Source organism: Sciurus vulgaris, assembly GCF_902686455.1.
Source record: "Sciurus vulgaris genome assembly, chromosome: 3".
In the NCBI taxonomy this organism is placed as follows: Eukaryota; Metazoa; Chordata; class Mammalia; order Rodentia; family Sciuridae; genus Sciurus; species Sciurus vulgaris.
The window spans coordinates 143,659,243-143,673,643 of NC_136463.1; the positions used below are offsets into that span (position 1 = coordinate 143,659,243).

General features: G+C 36.4%; 1 protein-coding gene across 3 annotated transcripts in view; it reads right to left on the reverse strand.

Annotated features, from left to right (window-relative positions):
* Nucleotides 1–14,401, reverse strand: part of HIBCH (3-hydroxyisobutyryl-CoA hydrolase) — a 117,537-nt gene that overhangs the window by 79,248 nt on the left and 23,888 nt on the right. For 2 of the 3 annotated variants that reach the window (XM_079135117.1, XM_079135116.1), the window contains exons 3-5: nt 13,784–13,924; nt 12,040–12,124; nt 601–681 (exon numbers count right to left, since the gene is read on the reverse strand). In XM_079135117.1, coding sequence (XP_078991243.1) covers nt 601–681; nt 12,040–12,124; nt 13,784–13,924 — 307 coding nt within the window. Of the gene's footprint in view, nt 1–600; nt 682–12,039; nt 12,125–13,783; nt 13,925–14,401 lie in introns of those variants that run through there. The other variant, XM_079135118.1, reaches the window with a different exon arrangement.

A 14,401-nucleotide genomic window follows, 5' to 3' on the forward strand; every position in this document is an offset into this window, starting at 1 on the left:
TGTTTGATAAAAGTAAATACTGTTTTGCTTCCAGTGAAACCCAGAACCTTGACTATAAGGAAAATTTCATTTCTGAATTCCTTGAGAATTAGGAAATGATACTATGTTTTATATAGAAAGGTGGAACACAAGTTTTTTGTAAGAAAGCTAACTGTATGATCAGAAATCCATGTTTTCAAATTGATTTCATGACAAACAGCAGTTAAGAATAGCCTACAAATATTAAAGTATAATCATTCTGTAATAAGCAGTCAAAATACTTGAATCAACTTTATTTATGCCTAACATATAGTATATAAATTTTCAATAAATCAGGCAAGGTGGCACATGCCTATAATCCCAGCAACCTGTAAAGCTGAGGCAGTAGGATCATTAAGTTCAAGGCCAGTCTCTTAGTGAATCCTAAAACAATTTAGTATGATCCTGCCTCAAAATAAAAAATAAAAAGGGCTGAAGATATGGCTCAATGATAAAGCACCTCTGAGTTCAATCCCCAATATCCAAAAAAAAAAAAGTGCCTACTGATGACATCTTAACAAATCATACTGCCCACCCTATTTCTTGATTCCATTTTCAAAGCTTTCCCGAGAGTACACATACCAATGGCATTGTTCAGTATATATTCTTCTCTGAAGAAAACTTCAGCAAACTTCTGTTTTGCCTTTGTAGCTTCTGAGAGTTCTAAGAAAGGAAAACAGAAATCAAAAAGAGGAACAATTCAAAATCAAAAAAGGTGTTTTCTAGTCGACATATTAAGATATATTAAATTAAAAATACTGTGATAATTAAGTACTGGGGGGGGGGGCTCCAAAATGGCTTGATAAAATTGAAGTTGATCATGCCACAGAAATATAGAGATCCACAGTCCAGTATCAAAATTTCAAGACAAAATTCTTAATTGACTTATTTTGATGTTATGAAATGCACACATTTTGGGTTTCATCCACAGTTCCAGGCTCCTTAACTCCCTCTCCGAAACAGGCCAGAGAAACTAGAACTTCTCTTTCCCAAAACATACTCAAATCTTCCCCCACCTTTGTCTTGGAGCTGATCAAAAAGTTACTCTTTGACCCACTTTGTCTGACAGCAGATCACAGATTCCATTAGAGGAGCCTTCCCAGATCGGGAAGGAGGAATGCTGCACAAACAGGCCTTACCACTCAGTCTGTGAGCATTAGATCACACCCTTTTTATCTAATCACACTTCTGCAAGGGTCTCCGTGCTTCAATAATGCTTAATAAAATGAAGTGTCCATAAAAACACAAAAGCACAGGGTTTGGAGAGCTTCTGGACAGCTGAGGTTCTTGGGAGCAGTGTGCCCAAAGAGGGCTTGGAAGCGCTACGCCCGTCCTTGTCCTGCGCATCTATCCATCTGTATTCTTTATAATATTCTCTATAATAAATCAGTAAATGCAAGTGTTACCCTGGGTTCCATGACCCATTTGAGCAAATTCACTGAACTTGAGGAGTGAGTTGTGGAACCGGATTTATCAGAGTGCAGGTTAGAGCGCAGATAAAACAACACAGAGCTTACGACTACCATGTAAAGTGAGAGGTGGGAGCAGTCAGGACCTGAGCCCTCAACCTGTAGATCTGACACTGTCTCCAGGTAGACAGTGTCAGAATGAATTGAATTAAAGGACACCCAACTGGTGTCTGAAGAAATGATTGCTTGTTTGGCATCTGGAGAAAAACTTCATACATCTGAAGTCAGATGTGATCTGCATTGTGAGAGTATAGAGAGAGAAATTCAATTTGAGAATTTGCTTTTCTTTCTGTATTCACAGATTTACTATATTCTTACTATACTTCTTACAAAATGTTGTTTTATTTAAATTAGAAATTATATGTTGCCACAAACTTTCTCTTGACAATTCTTCCTCTAATGCCTGAGTAAACATTCCCTAAAACCTTTCCTTTGGTAATATATCTTAAGACAAAGTACATTATAGATACATGTGTGTAGTGCTACAGTATACTCCACCTAGTTAAAATTTTCTGCCACATTCATCACCACCAAACATTTATTAAGCATCTACTATGTACCAAACACTTTTTAAGTTCTATGACAAAACAGCTATATACAATAACTGTCCTGGAGTTTAAACTAATGAAAAAGACATGACTACTAAAATATACTCTGTGCTATAGATAGTAAAGATAAGAAGGGGGTGCTATGGGAATGGCAGCAGGAGGGATGTAATTAAAAAATGGCTTTCCAGAAGAGATAATCCGGAACCAAGTGTAGGAAATGGCAGGAAGAAAAGTTGTGAATGGAGGAAGCAATATCCACAAAGGCACAAAAGCAAGGATGCAAAGGTAAAATCAAGAATAAAGTTGTTTTAAAAGACTAAAGGGAAATGGCAAAAGACGAGACTAGAGAGGTGAATAAGACAGTCATGTTCTTATTTGTTAGTATCAACAGTGGAACTATAACTTCTCAAAGACATTGTTATAGCATTCTGCTGCCTGACTTAATAAACAAGCACTCAGTTAGATACTTGCTGAATAATGAACACTATCAAATAGTTTCACTTCTATTGCAATTTTCTCTTATGCAGAGTTCACATCTCCTTGCTTCTACTACAATCAATCTCAAGACTGATAGTTTTTTCTTCTACATATTGCAAACTCATATGCCTTTTCTGTCCTTAAATTCTATGAGAATCATATACTAAAATATGTCAAATGTACTTGTATGATATATACGGATTGAATCCAGGGCTTCACACATGCTAGGCAAGCATACCACTGAGCTACACACCCAACACCATTTTATATGAGATTTGAACATTGGTAGATTTTGGTATCCTGGGGGCAGGGTGCTAGAACCAATCCTTTAGGAGGCAGATACTGAAGGATGACTATATATCAGAACTCCAGAGACTGTCTCAAAGTCTAAATCAATGATACTTATGTAATACAGAGAGGAAACATGAACATGCATGGTGGTTCATACCTGCTTCCCAACTGCTCAGCAGGCTGAGGAAGGAGGATCACAAGTTGGAGGTCAGTCTAGGAAGTTTAGTGAGATGGTATCTCAAAATGAAAAGGGTTGGGGATATAGCTCAGTAGTAGAGAGCTTATATAGTATGTACAAGGCCCTGGGTTTGCTGCCTAGCACTACACACACACACACACACACACAATGATAAAACAAAAACAAGAGAATCATAGCCTTTGGGACAGGAGTCTCCTGTGCTTCTCCTTTGCTAGCAAAGCAATAAACCTTTTTTCCTTTTTCTCAAAACCATGTCCTCATTCTTGGATTGGCATTGGGGACAAGGACTGAGCTTTAAGAAACAAACTTGGTACCCTAGTGACCTGAAAGCAGCCACCACTCTTTCTTGGGCAGGCCTTGCTCTCCAAGGAACCCCACCCACTTCCATGCTGAGGATTCAAGGTGCTGGTGAACTTGTTGAGAGTCAAACTGCAGGTGAGTTAGAAGACGGTGAGTTTGCCTTGCGTCGAACCAGAGGAACTGTTCCTGGAGTAAAGGGAGGGACTGAGGAGCTGCCGAAAATCCTTTTGCTTCGGGGAACTCCTGCCTTCTCTCCCTGAATAGTACAGGTTGCTCCATCGTGGTCCACTTGGAGAAAAAGGAAACAGAACTCAAAAAAATCATGATACCCTTGGCCATTTGGTAAGTCCCCCGGTGTGCACACTGAGACCCTTGATTTCCAAACATCTGGTCCCTCTTTCTGGTGACATCTATTGATCTATTGTGTCATGGTTAAAAGGGACCAGAGCCCCTAGGGATATTTACTACCCACTGATCTGTTCTAGGTTCTCATCTGTTTGTTGGCCTTGGGTTTGGGAATTCCCTCTAGTTGTCTGTGTTTTTGTTTTGATTATATCTGTTACCACCCCTTTTAAGACATGGGCAATACTGTATTGATCCTATAGGTAGTTTCTTGGGAAAGATATTGGCTAGTAAATTTAAAGGTTCCTGTCTGTTGGCCATGGGTTTTGGGGCTCCTCTCTGGTTGCCTCTGTATTTCCTTTTTGTAGATCTTGCAATTGGAGTTGGTCTGTCAGAGGTAAAATAAGTTGAAAGGCCACCTCTAGGTATAAGCCTACCTAAGATAATGTTTTCCTGTAAAGATCTGGCTTTTAAATAGCTTTCTGGATTATTATACAATCTGCAGTTGGAGTTGGTCTGTCAAAGGCAAAGTGGAAGAAATGTGTATGTGCAGGTTTGTCTGTTTTAAAGGTTCCCATCTGTCAGCTCTGGTTGCAGTGATCCTTTCTCATCTGTGTTTTTTTGAATATATTACTGGTCCCTTAAGACATGAGCCATGCATGCTGTGTTGACCTTATCAGTAGTCCCTTGAACAGAGAGATCTTGGTTGAATGGGCCACCTATAGGTATAAGCCTGTCTAAAAGAAAGATGGTTTACAGTAACCCAATCTGGTCTTTGAATGGTTTTTCTGGACTATTATACAATCTTGATGTTGAAGTTGGTCTGTCAGGGATAAAGTACATGGAGGAGATTCTGTATGCACAGGCATTTATTCAGTTGCATGATAAGGGGTCTGAACTGTCAGGAACTAAGTTAAAGGTGCCAAAAGGCCTTACCTCTGGTGTGCAAGGATAGCAGGACACCAGAAGGGGTTAAAAAAAAGATTTATATCTTTTAAATCAAGTGCTGGCACTCCCAGCACCATTTCTTAACCTGGCGCCAGGCAGCCACAGATCATCTCACTGTGGGTTAAGGATGCCAGCTCTAAACCGTGGAAAACACATCCCAGAAAAGCTGCCTGAGCTGTAGAAAAATGGCCAAAGAGAACCTGGCCTCTGCCCTATCTTCCAGTTCCTTTTGCCCCTGGGGGGTGGAGGCTGTTGGCCACAAAGGATGTGGCAGTGTGTTCCAGTACTGTCGGTTTATGACCTGGGGACAGTAGTAGTATCCCCTTTTAGGATCTGACAGGACACCCCATTTGGCCAGGGGATATTCATCACTGGGGCAAAGCAATTCTTGCTATAATAATATGCCATCAAACTAAACACCTAGGGAGACTGACAGAATAAATAGCTGCATCCATAAAAGAAACTAAGGCAAATTCATGTTTCGGAGGCAGCCTCTGCAAAGGGATCTTCAAGGAATTCTAAAGAAAAGGATGGAGAGGGCCTCCTCCGATGCATTTCAATATGCCTAGTATTTTTAAAAGGCCCATAAGGAGCCTCCAGGTACAATTGACAGTGGGGAACTTAAATTGATGACATTGTGATAATGATAATGGACAGGTCAGGCTCAAAAAATATCCTGTGTTCCAACCCCTTGAATGCAACCTGGGGAAAAAAAAAAAAAAAAGATTAAGGCACAGTTTTTGTTTACGTCAGATTGTCTAATCTCTCTCCTTAGATGAAATTCGTTGTGTAAATTAAATGCACAGATAACATTCATCATGGACTGTTTTAGAATATGAATTTAATAAAGGGTCCCAAACTGGAAAAGATAAAAGAAAGTTATAGGTATGGGACTATATGTTAATATGGGAAATTAGAAGGTAAAAGAAATGTTTCTGGATGAGAAAGTATTTTGTCTGGTAAAGTACTATTTTGGGGTTAAATCCATGATATAAGAGGACAAAACTAAGGATGTAAAGTTGTGAACATCTCAGTAAGTTGCAGAAGGTTTGTGAAAGGTAAATATCAAAGAGTTTGTGATTAAATTGGCTATAATTAGTAGAGTCAAAGTTATTTGAACTTTAATGTACTGATATGAAGCAAAGTCCAAAACACTGATCTGCTCTCATCTATCAAGATAATTTTCTTTTATTTGTTAGATTTTATCACTTGGAGAACTAAGTCTTAAAAGAATTATGGTTTGTATCTGTTTTAAAGTCTTACATGTTTACTTTGAAACTGGTTAAACAAACAACGGTTATTTACTGTTTATTTAGGTTATAACAATACAGCTGACACCCTAAGTATATATGACTATGTATATGTATGCATCTGAGAACTATATCTGTCTAAGCCTTGTCTAAGTTTTATGTAAAAGTTTATAAAACTTATGTAAGTTTACTGGCAAGATAACCAATAAATAGGCTCTTTTATACAATGTATCTGACATAGAAGGGCGACCCTATCATTTGAGGACCTGTCTTATATCTGTTTGTTTTGACTAAATCAATTTCAGATCATTAACACTATTTCCTAAATGTATAAAAAATTTAAGGCTATCTGTTGACTTTTGTTAAACCATGCAAACCTGTGATTATTTTTATTGTATACTCTGGATTTTAAATTGTACTTTAGAAGTTAAACTTAGTTAAATGTAAAGCTTAGGAGAGCACTTTTGACAAGTTGGTGTTCTCCAAACTAAAATTATCTGTAGCAAAAGTCTTGAATTTGTACAGAAACAACAAATTTGGTTGATATTTATTCATGTCATTTGATGTTTTATAACTGGATAAAGTAAATGTTGTCAGTAAATTTTATTTATATATATATATATATATATATAAAATTTTGTGTTTTTTTCACTAGAATTAGAATTTAAATGAATTTTTGGAAGATAATGAGATCCTGAACTGTTTCAAGATGCCACTGTAAAACACTGAAGCATTCTGCCATTTTTGCCACAAAAAGAAAGTTAAAAGCTCTCTTAGCCTTTCTTTGATTCATGTTTCAGATATAATGTTGTAATGTGTTATTTGTGCAGAGCTTCACCTTACCTGAGATTAGACTTTGCCTCCTACCTTACTCCACATTAGAATGGCTCCAACATAAGCTAGACTTCAGCTCATTTAAAGCTGTATTCAAAAGATTGATTTTTGTTGTAAAAATTACTGTGATCTCAAACAGGAAATATAATGTATAACTCAGTAAAGGTTCAAGACTATAAAAATCACTTTTCTTGGTTCATGGCTATTACACAAACTGAATATGTCTTTGCTCTGTTAATTTCATTTTGTATTTTCTTTGTAAACTTTATAACTGTTGCCTGTTAGTGTTTTGCAAAGGTACTACTTCTAAAAACCAAACAAATAAACAAACCTGGATTGAGATAATCAGCCATCATCTACAGGACAGATAATATATAATGCTGACTTCCAGTGCTAATACTGACCCCAATTAAATGAAAGGGGTAACTGTAAAATTACAGATATTGAAGTCATTACCTGTTACTCCCTCTTCAAGACTGGTGAAACTTGCTTGCTGGGTGTTTAAAACCAAAAACTTGGAGACCAAAGTCAAGGATATAAAAAGGTCAAGGGAAAAGCAATCAACATTGTGGCCCTTGCCCTCTAAGGTCAACAGGACTCAGAGAACAATGGAACCCCTCTCTCGGCCCTTCAACTTTGGTAGGTCGAGGCGAATGAGAGGACCCTAGAGAACAGGAAGTCAACCAGTGCACATTCTGCAAAGAGAAGGGTCATTGAAGATGGAAATATCCTGAGGCTTCCAAAAGAAGTCCCATAGGGTCAGCAGGACCCTGACTTATCCTGGCAGATGGCACCACTGGTAGAGAAAAGCTAAAGAAGCCAAGGGGCTTCACACATGTCCCCAAGAGTGACCTCTGAGGAATCTTAGCTAGCTCTTAAGAGAAGATAGGAACAAGGTCAGTTTTGACCAACTTGTCTTAAACACCTAACAGGAGATATAACCTGAGCACAGTCCTACAAGGATATTTAAAAGGAAAAACAATGTTTTTTAAAATGTAACTTAAGATGTACACTTGTGTCAGTCCTACCAAAAGTAAAGCTGGAGGCTCTAAAGGAAGGGTTCTTGTGTGGGAATGCCTAATAATAATGATCACAAGGGACTCTAGAGTTGCAAGTTTGTCCTGAGTCAATCTGAGCCTGATCTCATAGACATTTTCCTAACCTCCTACATTTATAAACGATCTATTTTTCACTGATATGATTATGAGTTATTATCTTCATGGTTGTCAGAGGCTGGCTAAAATACTAATTGCTTTTGTGCTAATTGTTTACAAAAAAGTAATGCTTTGCTATCTTGTTTATTGTTGGTTTAGCATGATCCCTGCCCTATGTATGCCTTGTCCAATAACCTGCCATCTGCCACTGTGGACCTCTGGACTATTCTGATGCTAAATGCCCTTAATTGTCCTTGTTCTCTATCAGGACTCCCCCGAACTTCACCCCCTTTTGGCAGAAAGCAGTTGGAAATGTCATCACCCATTTTTCTATGGAAATAGAATGTAGAGTGTACCTTTCCCCCCCACATCCTCACCAACACTTATTGTTGCTTGTATTTTTAATAATTGCCATTCTGACTGAAGTGAGATGAAATCTTAGAGCAGTTTTGATTTGCATTTCTCTAAGTGCAAGAGATGATGAATATTTTTTCATACGTTTGTTGATCAATTGTATTTCTTTTGTGAAGTATCTGTTCAGTTCCTTATTCCGTTTACTGATTGGGTTATTTGTTTTTTTGGTGTTAAGTTTTTCGAGTTCTTTATATATCTTGAAGATTAGTGCTCTATCTGAGGTGGGTATGGTAAAGATCGGTTCCCATTCTGTAGGCTCTCTCTTCAAATTATTGATTGTTTCCTTTGTTGAGAAGAAGCTTTTTAGTTTGAATCCATTCCATTTATTGATTCTTTATTATAATTCTTGCACTTTAGTAGTGTTGTTAAGGAAGTCAGGTCTTAAGCCAACATGATGAAGATTTGGGTCTACTTTTTCTTCTATTAGGTACAGGGGCTCTGTTCTAGTGCACTCATACATTGTGGGTGGAACTGCAGATTGGTGCAACCACTTTGGAAAGCAGTATGGAGATTCCTCAGAAAACTTGGAATTGAACTACCAGTTGACCCAGCTATCCCACTCCTCGATTTATACCCAAAGGACTTAAAATCTGCACACTACAGTGATACAGCCACACCGATGTTTATAGCAGCTCAACTCACAATAGCTAGACCATGGAACCAACCTAGATGTCCTTCAACAGATGAATGGATAAAGAAAGTATGATACAAATACACAATGAAATATTACTCAGCCTTAAAGAAGAATGAAATTATGGCACTTGCAGATAAATATAGATAATTGGAGAATATCATGCTAAGTGAAATAAGCCAATCCCAAAAAACCAAAGACCAAATGTTTTCTCTGATAAGCAAATGCGGATCCACAGTAGGGGATGGGTAGAGAAGAATGAAGGAACTTTGGATTATGCAGAGGGGAGTGAGGAGATGGGTAGGGTAGGTGGTGGGGATGGAAGGACAGTGGATTGAGACATTATTACCCTATATACATGTACAAAAATTTTTTTTTAATATTTATCACTGTCAAAAAAAAGATAATAAAAAAATAAATAAAAGTTAAAAAATAAAATTAAAAAAAAGAAATGGAATGTAGAAATTGACAGTGGGGAAATGTAACAGTGGTCCACTTTATGCTTTGAATATAGCCCTTGATGCTCTGCCACTGTGACTGATTTTTTAAATGGACATGTTTCTTTCTCTTGCTCTCCCCCACCATCCTTTCTAATCTCTCCCCTTCCTAATCTCAGGGGAAATAGGATTACCTTTCTTCCCCATCCTAGGCAGATTTCTCTCTCCTTGAGTACACACAGATGATAGGAATCCAGACTTTGGGATGGTACCAGAAGATCTCAGAAATGACTATCTCCCAATTAACAAGTGAATTACAAGTCCAAAGGAAAACACACAGAATGTAGACTTTGAATCACCTCCTTAAAAGCCCCCTGTTCCTGCTGATGGGCAGAGTCACAGCCTTTGGGACAGAAGTCCCCTGTGTTTCTCCTTTGCCCGCAAAGCAATAAACCTTTTTCCTTTTTCTTAAAACACACACACACACACACACACACACACACACACACAAACAAAGTGGCATAGTATTTGCATATAGCCCAAGTACATTCTGCCATACATTTAAATTATCTTTAGGTGACTTACAGTACCTAACACAATATAAATATTTGCTATACAGTGCTGCCTAAGAAATAGTGACAGGGAAAAAGTCTGGCCAGGCACTGTAATATCAACTACTCATGAGAGAACTGAGTTTGAAGCCAGCCTAACGAGGCCCCATCTCAAAAAGAAATAAAAAGTCTGTACAAGTTCAGTACAGTTGCAAATATTTTTTTTCAAATAATTTCAATCCATAGTTGACTGAATCCACAGATGCAAAACCCACAGATACCTAGGGCCAACTATATCTTCCTTCAAAATATTTCCTGGGTTGATTTCTTTATTTTTAAAAGAAAGATCTAATATCTAATTTTGTTATTCTGAGGCTTTGAATGATATATGCCTGAAAAACAAAACAAAAAGACCCTATCTGTTGTCCTTTATTCAATCCATATCACAGCTTACCAGTTAAAAAAGAAAAAAGTCTAACTTGTACTGCCCTTGGAATGTCAAAACCCTCAGATTTCCTTCTAATCTTATTCTAATCTAATTTTTATTTTAATCAATTAGTTTCATATAAATTAAAGTTAAATGATACTCACAATTTTTAAAAATGTTCTGAATGCCTACTTATTGTCTTAGAATTTCTGGAACTGAAATTAATTGTCTTATATATGTAAACTAGAATAATTCTTGAATTTTAACTGTGTTCCCAAACAGCAATATACAGTTAGGCCTATAAGAGGAAGTATATGCAGTCCGAAGAAGACATACTCAATATATTTGGCTCTACCCATGTGTAAAGTGATGAGACATAGGCTCAATTCCAGAGGAAAGGCTACTTCTGGTAAAAAAACAATGTTTTAAAAATATTTACATGGGGGCTAGGAGTGTAGCTCAGTAGCAGAGGATATGAATGAGTGAAGCTCTGGGTTCAATCCCTAGCACCATACATATACATACACACACAAAAATTCATGTTGTAGATAAAACAAATTCAAAAACTATTCAATTAACAAATCAGTTTAAGCAATCAGTTTCTATTAAACAACCATTTTGAAACTCAGTTAATATAAATCTAATAGATACTTGAAATTACGTCCTGAATCCAGATTGGTTCTTCCTATTCTTAATGTAATGACTTAAATAAACGGTAAATTTGGTGAACAAATCAACCCAAATATTATCATCTTATCAAAATACAAAAACAAACCAATATACAAAACAAGAACACTAAGAAAAAACATCCCTGGATCCTGCCCGCCCACTCCACAAGAAACTAAATACAAATTGTAAAAACAGTTTTCTGTATGTGTGTATGACACAAGGATAACAAGTAGTGATAACAGTAAATACATGACTTTGATCCTAAGAACAAATATTTCTTCTCTCTTAAACAGCTAAATATGTATGGATTGACCCAATTAGAAAAGTAACTTTTATCTATCTCTTTATGTTAAAACAATGTAAATATGTAAATATACACACAATATACATATATATAATAGAAAAAAAGCTGGGTGCAGTGGCGCATGCCTATAATCCCAGCAGTTTGGGATTTAAGTCTGACTTTAAATACTACCTTTTTCTGAGGCAGGAGGATCAAAAGTTCAAAGCCAGCCTCAGTAACTTAGTAAGGCCCTAAGCAACTCAGGGAGACCCTGTCTCTAAATAAAATATAAAAAGGCTGAGGATATGGCTTAACAGTAAAGCACCCCTGGGTTCAATCACTGGTATCAAAAAGAAAAAGAAAAAGAAAAAAAAAAAGCCATAAGTACATATAGAAAGTGCCTGCTTTGGATCATGAACAGTAGGTAAATGTGCAAGTTATAGGATTATATGAGAGTAGGTCATATTTGGAGAATGGGAAGTCACTCAACATGACTAGTTTGCCAGGTTACATAACAAACAGAAATGCTTCGTATCAGCTATTCTAAACTACAAAGTGGACTCACACACCACTATGGATATTTTGTTTAGAATAATTCAAGGAGAGATACAATATCTAATTTTCTAGTACTAACAACAAAATATTTCTGAATTTTTAAGAATTAATGTGTAACAACAACAACAAAAAGTAAAAAAAAAAAAAGAAAAAAAATTACAAATGACCACAAAAACTTGTCAATATTTTATCAGTTCCAGTGCAGAAGAAGTGTTTACATGAGCAGTAGGGAGAGTTTTTACCTCTGATATCACCCCCAGCACAGAAAGCCTTTCCTCCAGCTCCCTTTATAATAACCAGGAAAGTTTCAGGATCTTGCTCCCACTTCTATTCAAATGTAAAATAAGATGGTATAAGCATACTGTAATACAAACTCAAAGACACACATTCATACACATACATGTATATATAAATACAACATTTTATAAAGCATATCCAGAGGAATGGATCTCATTCATTCCATTTCAGCATAGAATGAACTTCATTTTCTTTTCTGAGATAAACTAGAAGCTATTTTAACAAGGATGCTAGATGAATACATTCTGTGATCCAAATTTCATGGCATATAAAATATCAACCATAACTTTGAGATCAAGGTGAGTAAGTTTGGACTTAAAGGTGTTATGTCACAAAAACTTATAAATCTGGTAAACAAATCAACCAAAAGATTATTGACAGAGGAATAACCTTTCTACTGTAGTAAAATAGGACACTTTCTACTGAAACATTTGTAAGTAATAGAGCAAAATCACTTATGATATCGATCAAATATGCAAGTGTTTGGGGTTGGAAAGAACCAAAATGAATTAGCAGGATGCAGGGCTGGGGATTTAGTTCAGTGGAAGAGCACTTGCTTAGCATGAGCAAGGCCCGAGATTTCATCCCCCTACCACCAATTAATAGAATGAAAGAATCTGGAACCAAAGGAAATTCAAAAGGTTAGAACAAGAGTCTAAATGAAAAACTGTAAAAGTTAACAGGGATTTTATAAACTCTACACTACAGAATAAAAAAGGTAAGCACACAAGAAAGAGATATAGCCAGACAGATAAGACTTTTAAAAAACAATGCAATTCTGAACTACAATAATAAAAATATGCTATTCTAACATGGAAGTTTCTATTTTCTTCTACTCTGGTCCAACTCTGATCTGTAATACTTGGATAATTTCTGTATGTCACAATTTAGGACAATTTGTCACAATTTGGGACAATAAGGTGTCCCAAACAGAACACAAGAATAAAAGAGACCATGAAGTGAAGAATAAGGAATTAAAGGCCAAACGAGAACTAATATTTGTTCAACATCTACATGGCAGGCCATATGAGGTACTTCCACATACTATTTCACTTAATCTTTATGACAATACTATGACAGATCATTATCCCTACTTCACAGATGAAAACAGGGAGGAATAAAGAAATCAATTTCCCAACATAACTGGTTAATAAGTAGAAATCCAAGTTTCAAACATAAATAGTCTGACTTTAAATCCTACATTTTTCTAGTGCCCTATATAATGCACTTAGAAAGTTTATGGACTTCTTTAAGAAAAGGCAAGCCAGGCAGTTGAAAAAAAAAAAAAAAAAAGCTGTTTTTATCCAAAAGGCTGTCATATGCAGACAGATCAGACTTTCACACTCCTGGTCTATGAGGCAGAATCCGTATCACTGGTTCAAACATCAGAGAAACAAAGAATGGCAGAAAAACAAAAAGGAACTTGTGAACAATGAAAGCTATATAAAAGTGGAAGGGGCTATCTTGTAAGGCAATGGACTTCCTATCACCAAGGTCCCAAGGAATATCACACAGGGAAACACCGAGGACTCAAGAATCATTAGGGCTTGGATACAAACCAAGAGAGTCATATGAGTATATGGGATAAAATCTTTACAACCAAACTGTTAAAGATTCTGTGGGATAAAAAGTTCTACTATGATGTACTTTTAAAAGGATCCATATAAATGCTTTCAGAAAATTACAAACCTTTAACTGTGAATAAATCTGCCGAGTCATATAAAGATTCAGTGCATTGTGTAACTTTGGTCTGTTGAGTATCATCACTCCTGCGCAACCTTTTCTTTCCAGAAGTATGTCATTTGCTGCTTCCGTGTGCTTGGACATTCTCTGTGTAAGCAAAGAATAACTTCATGATAAAATTCATTTTTTGTTGCAAGTCCACATCTAAACATGCACATCGAACAAAAACTTGTCATGTTAACAATAACTGAAGGAATGAATAAACAGGTATATCTGACAAAGTTTTCTAAGTTATTTAGACTCTGTAAATGGACAAATTCCAAAGCAAACTATACCCACCTCTTGAATTTATTTCTGAGTGAACTGAATCAACTTATTTATAATAAAGCCTAGTACTAGAATTCCATGTACCATAAAATAATCTTAAATCTCTTAGCTTACTGTTTTCTAAGCTCCATGTTAGGAACTGAGAAAGTAAAACAAACAAACAACAACCAAAAAAAAAAAAAAAAAAGAACAAATAATTCTGACTATATTACCTATAGACAGTTTTTTTTTTTAAAAAAGGTGATATCTGGCCTGGGCCATTTTCATGTATATTGAGAAAAAGGGAATTCTAGCTAG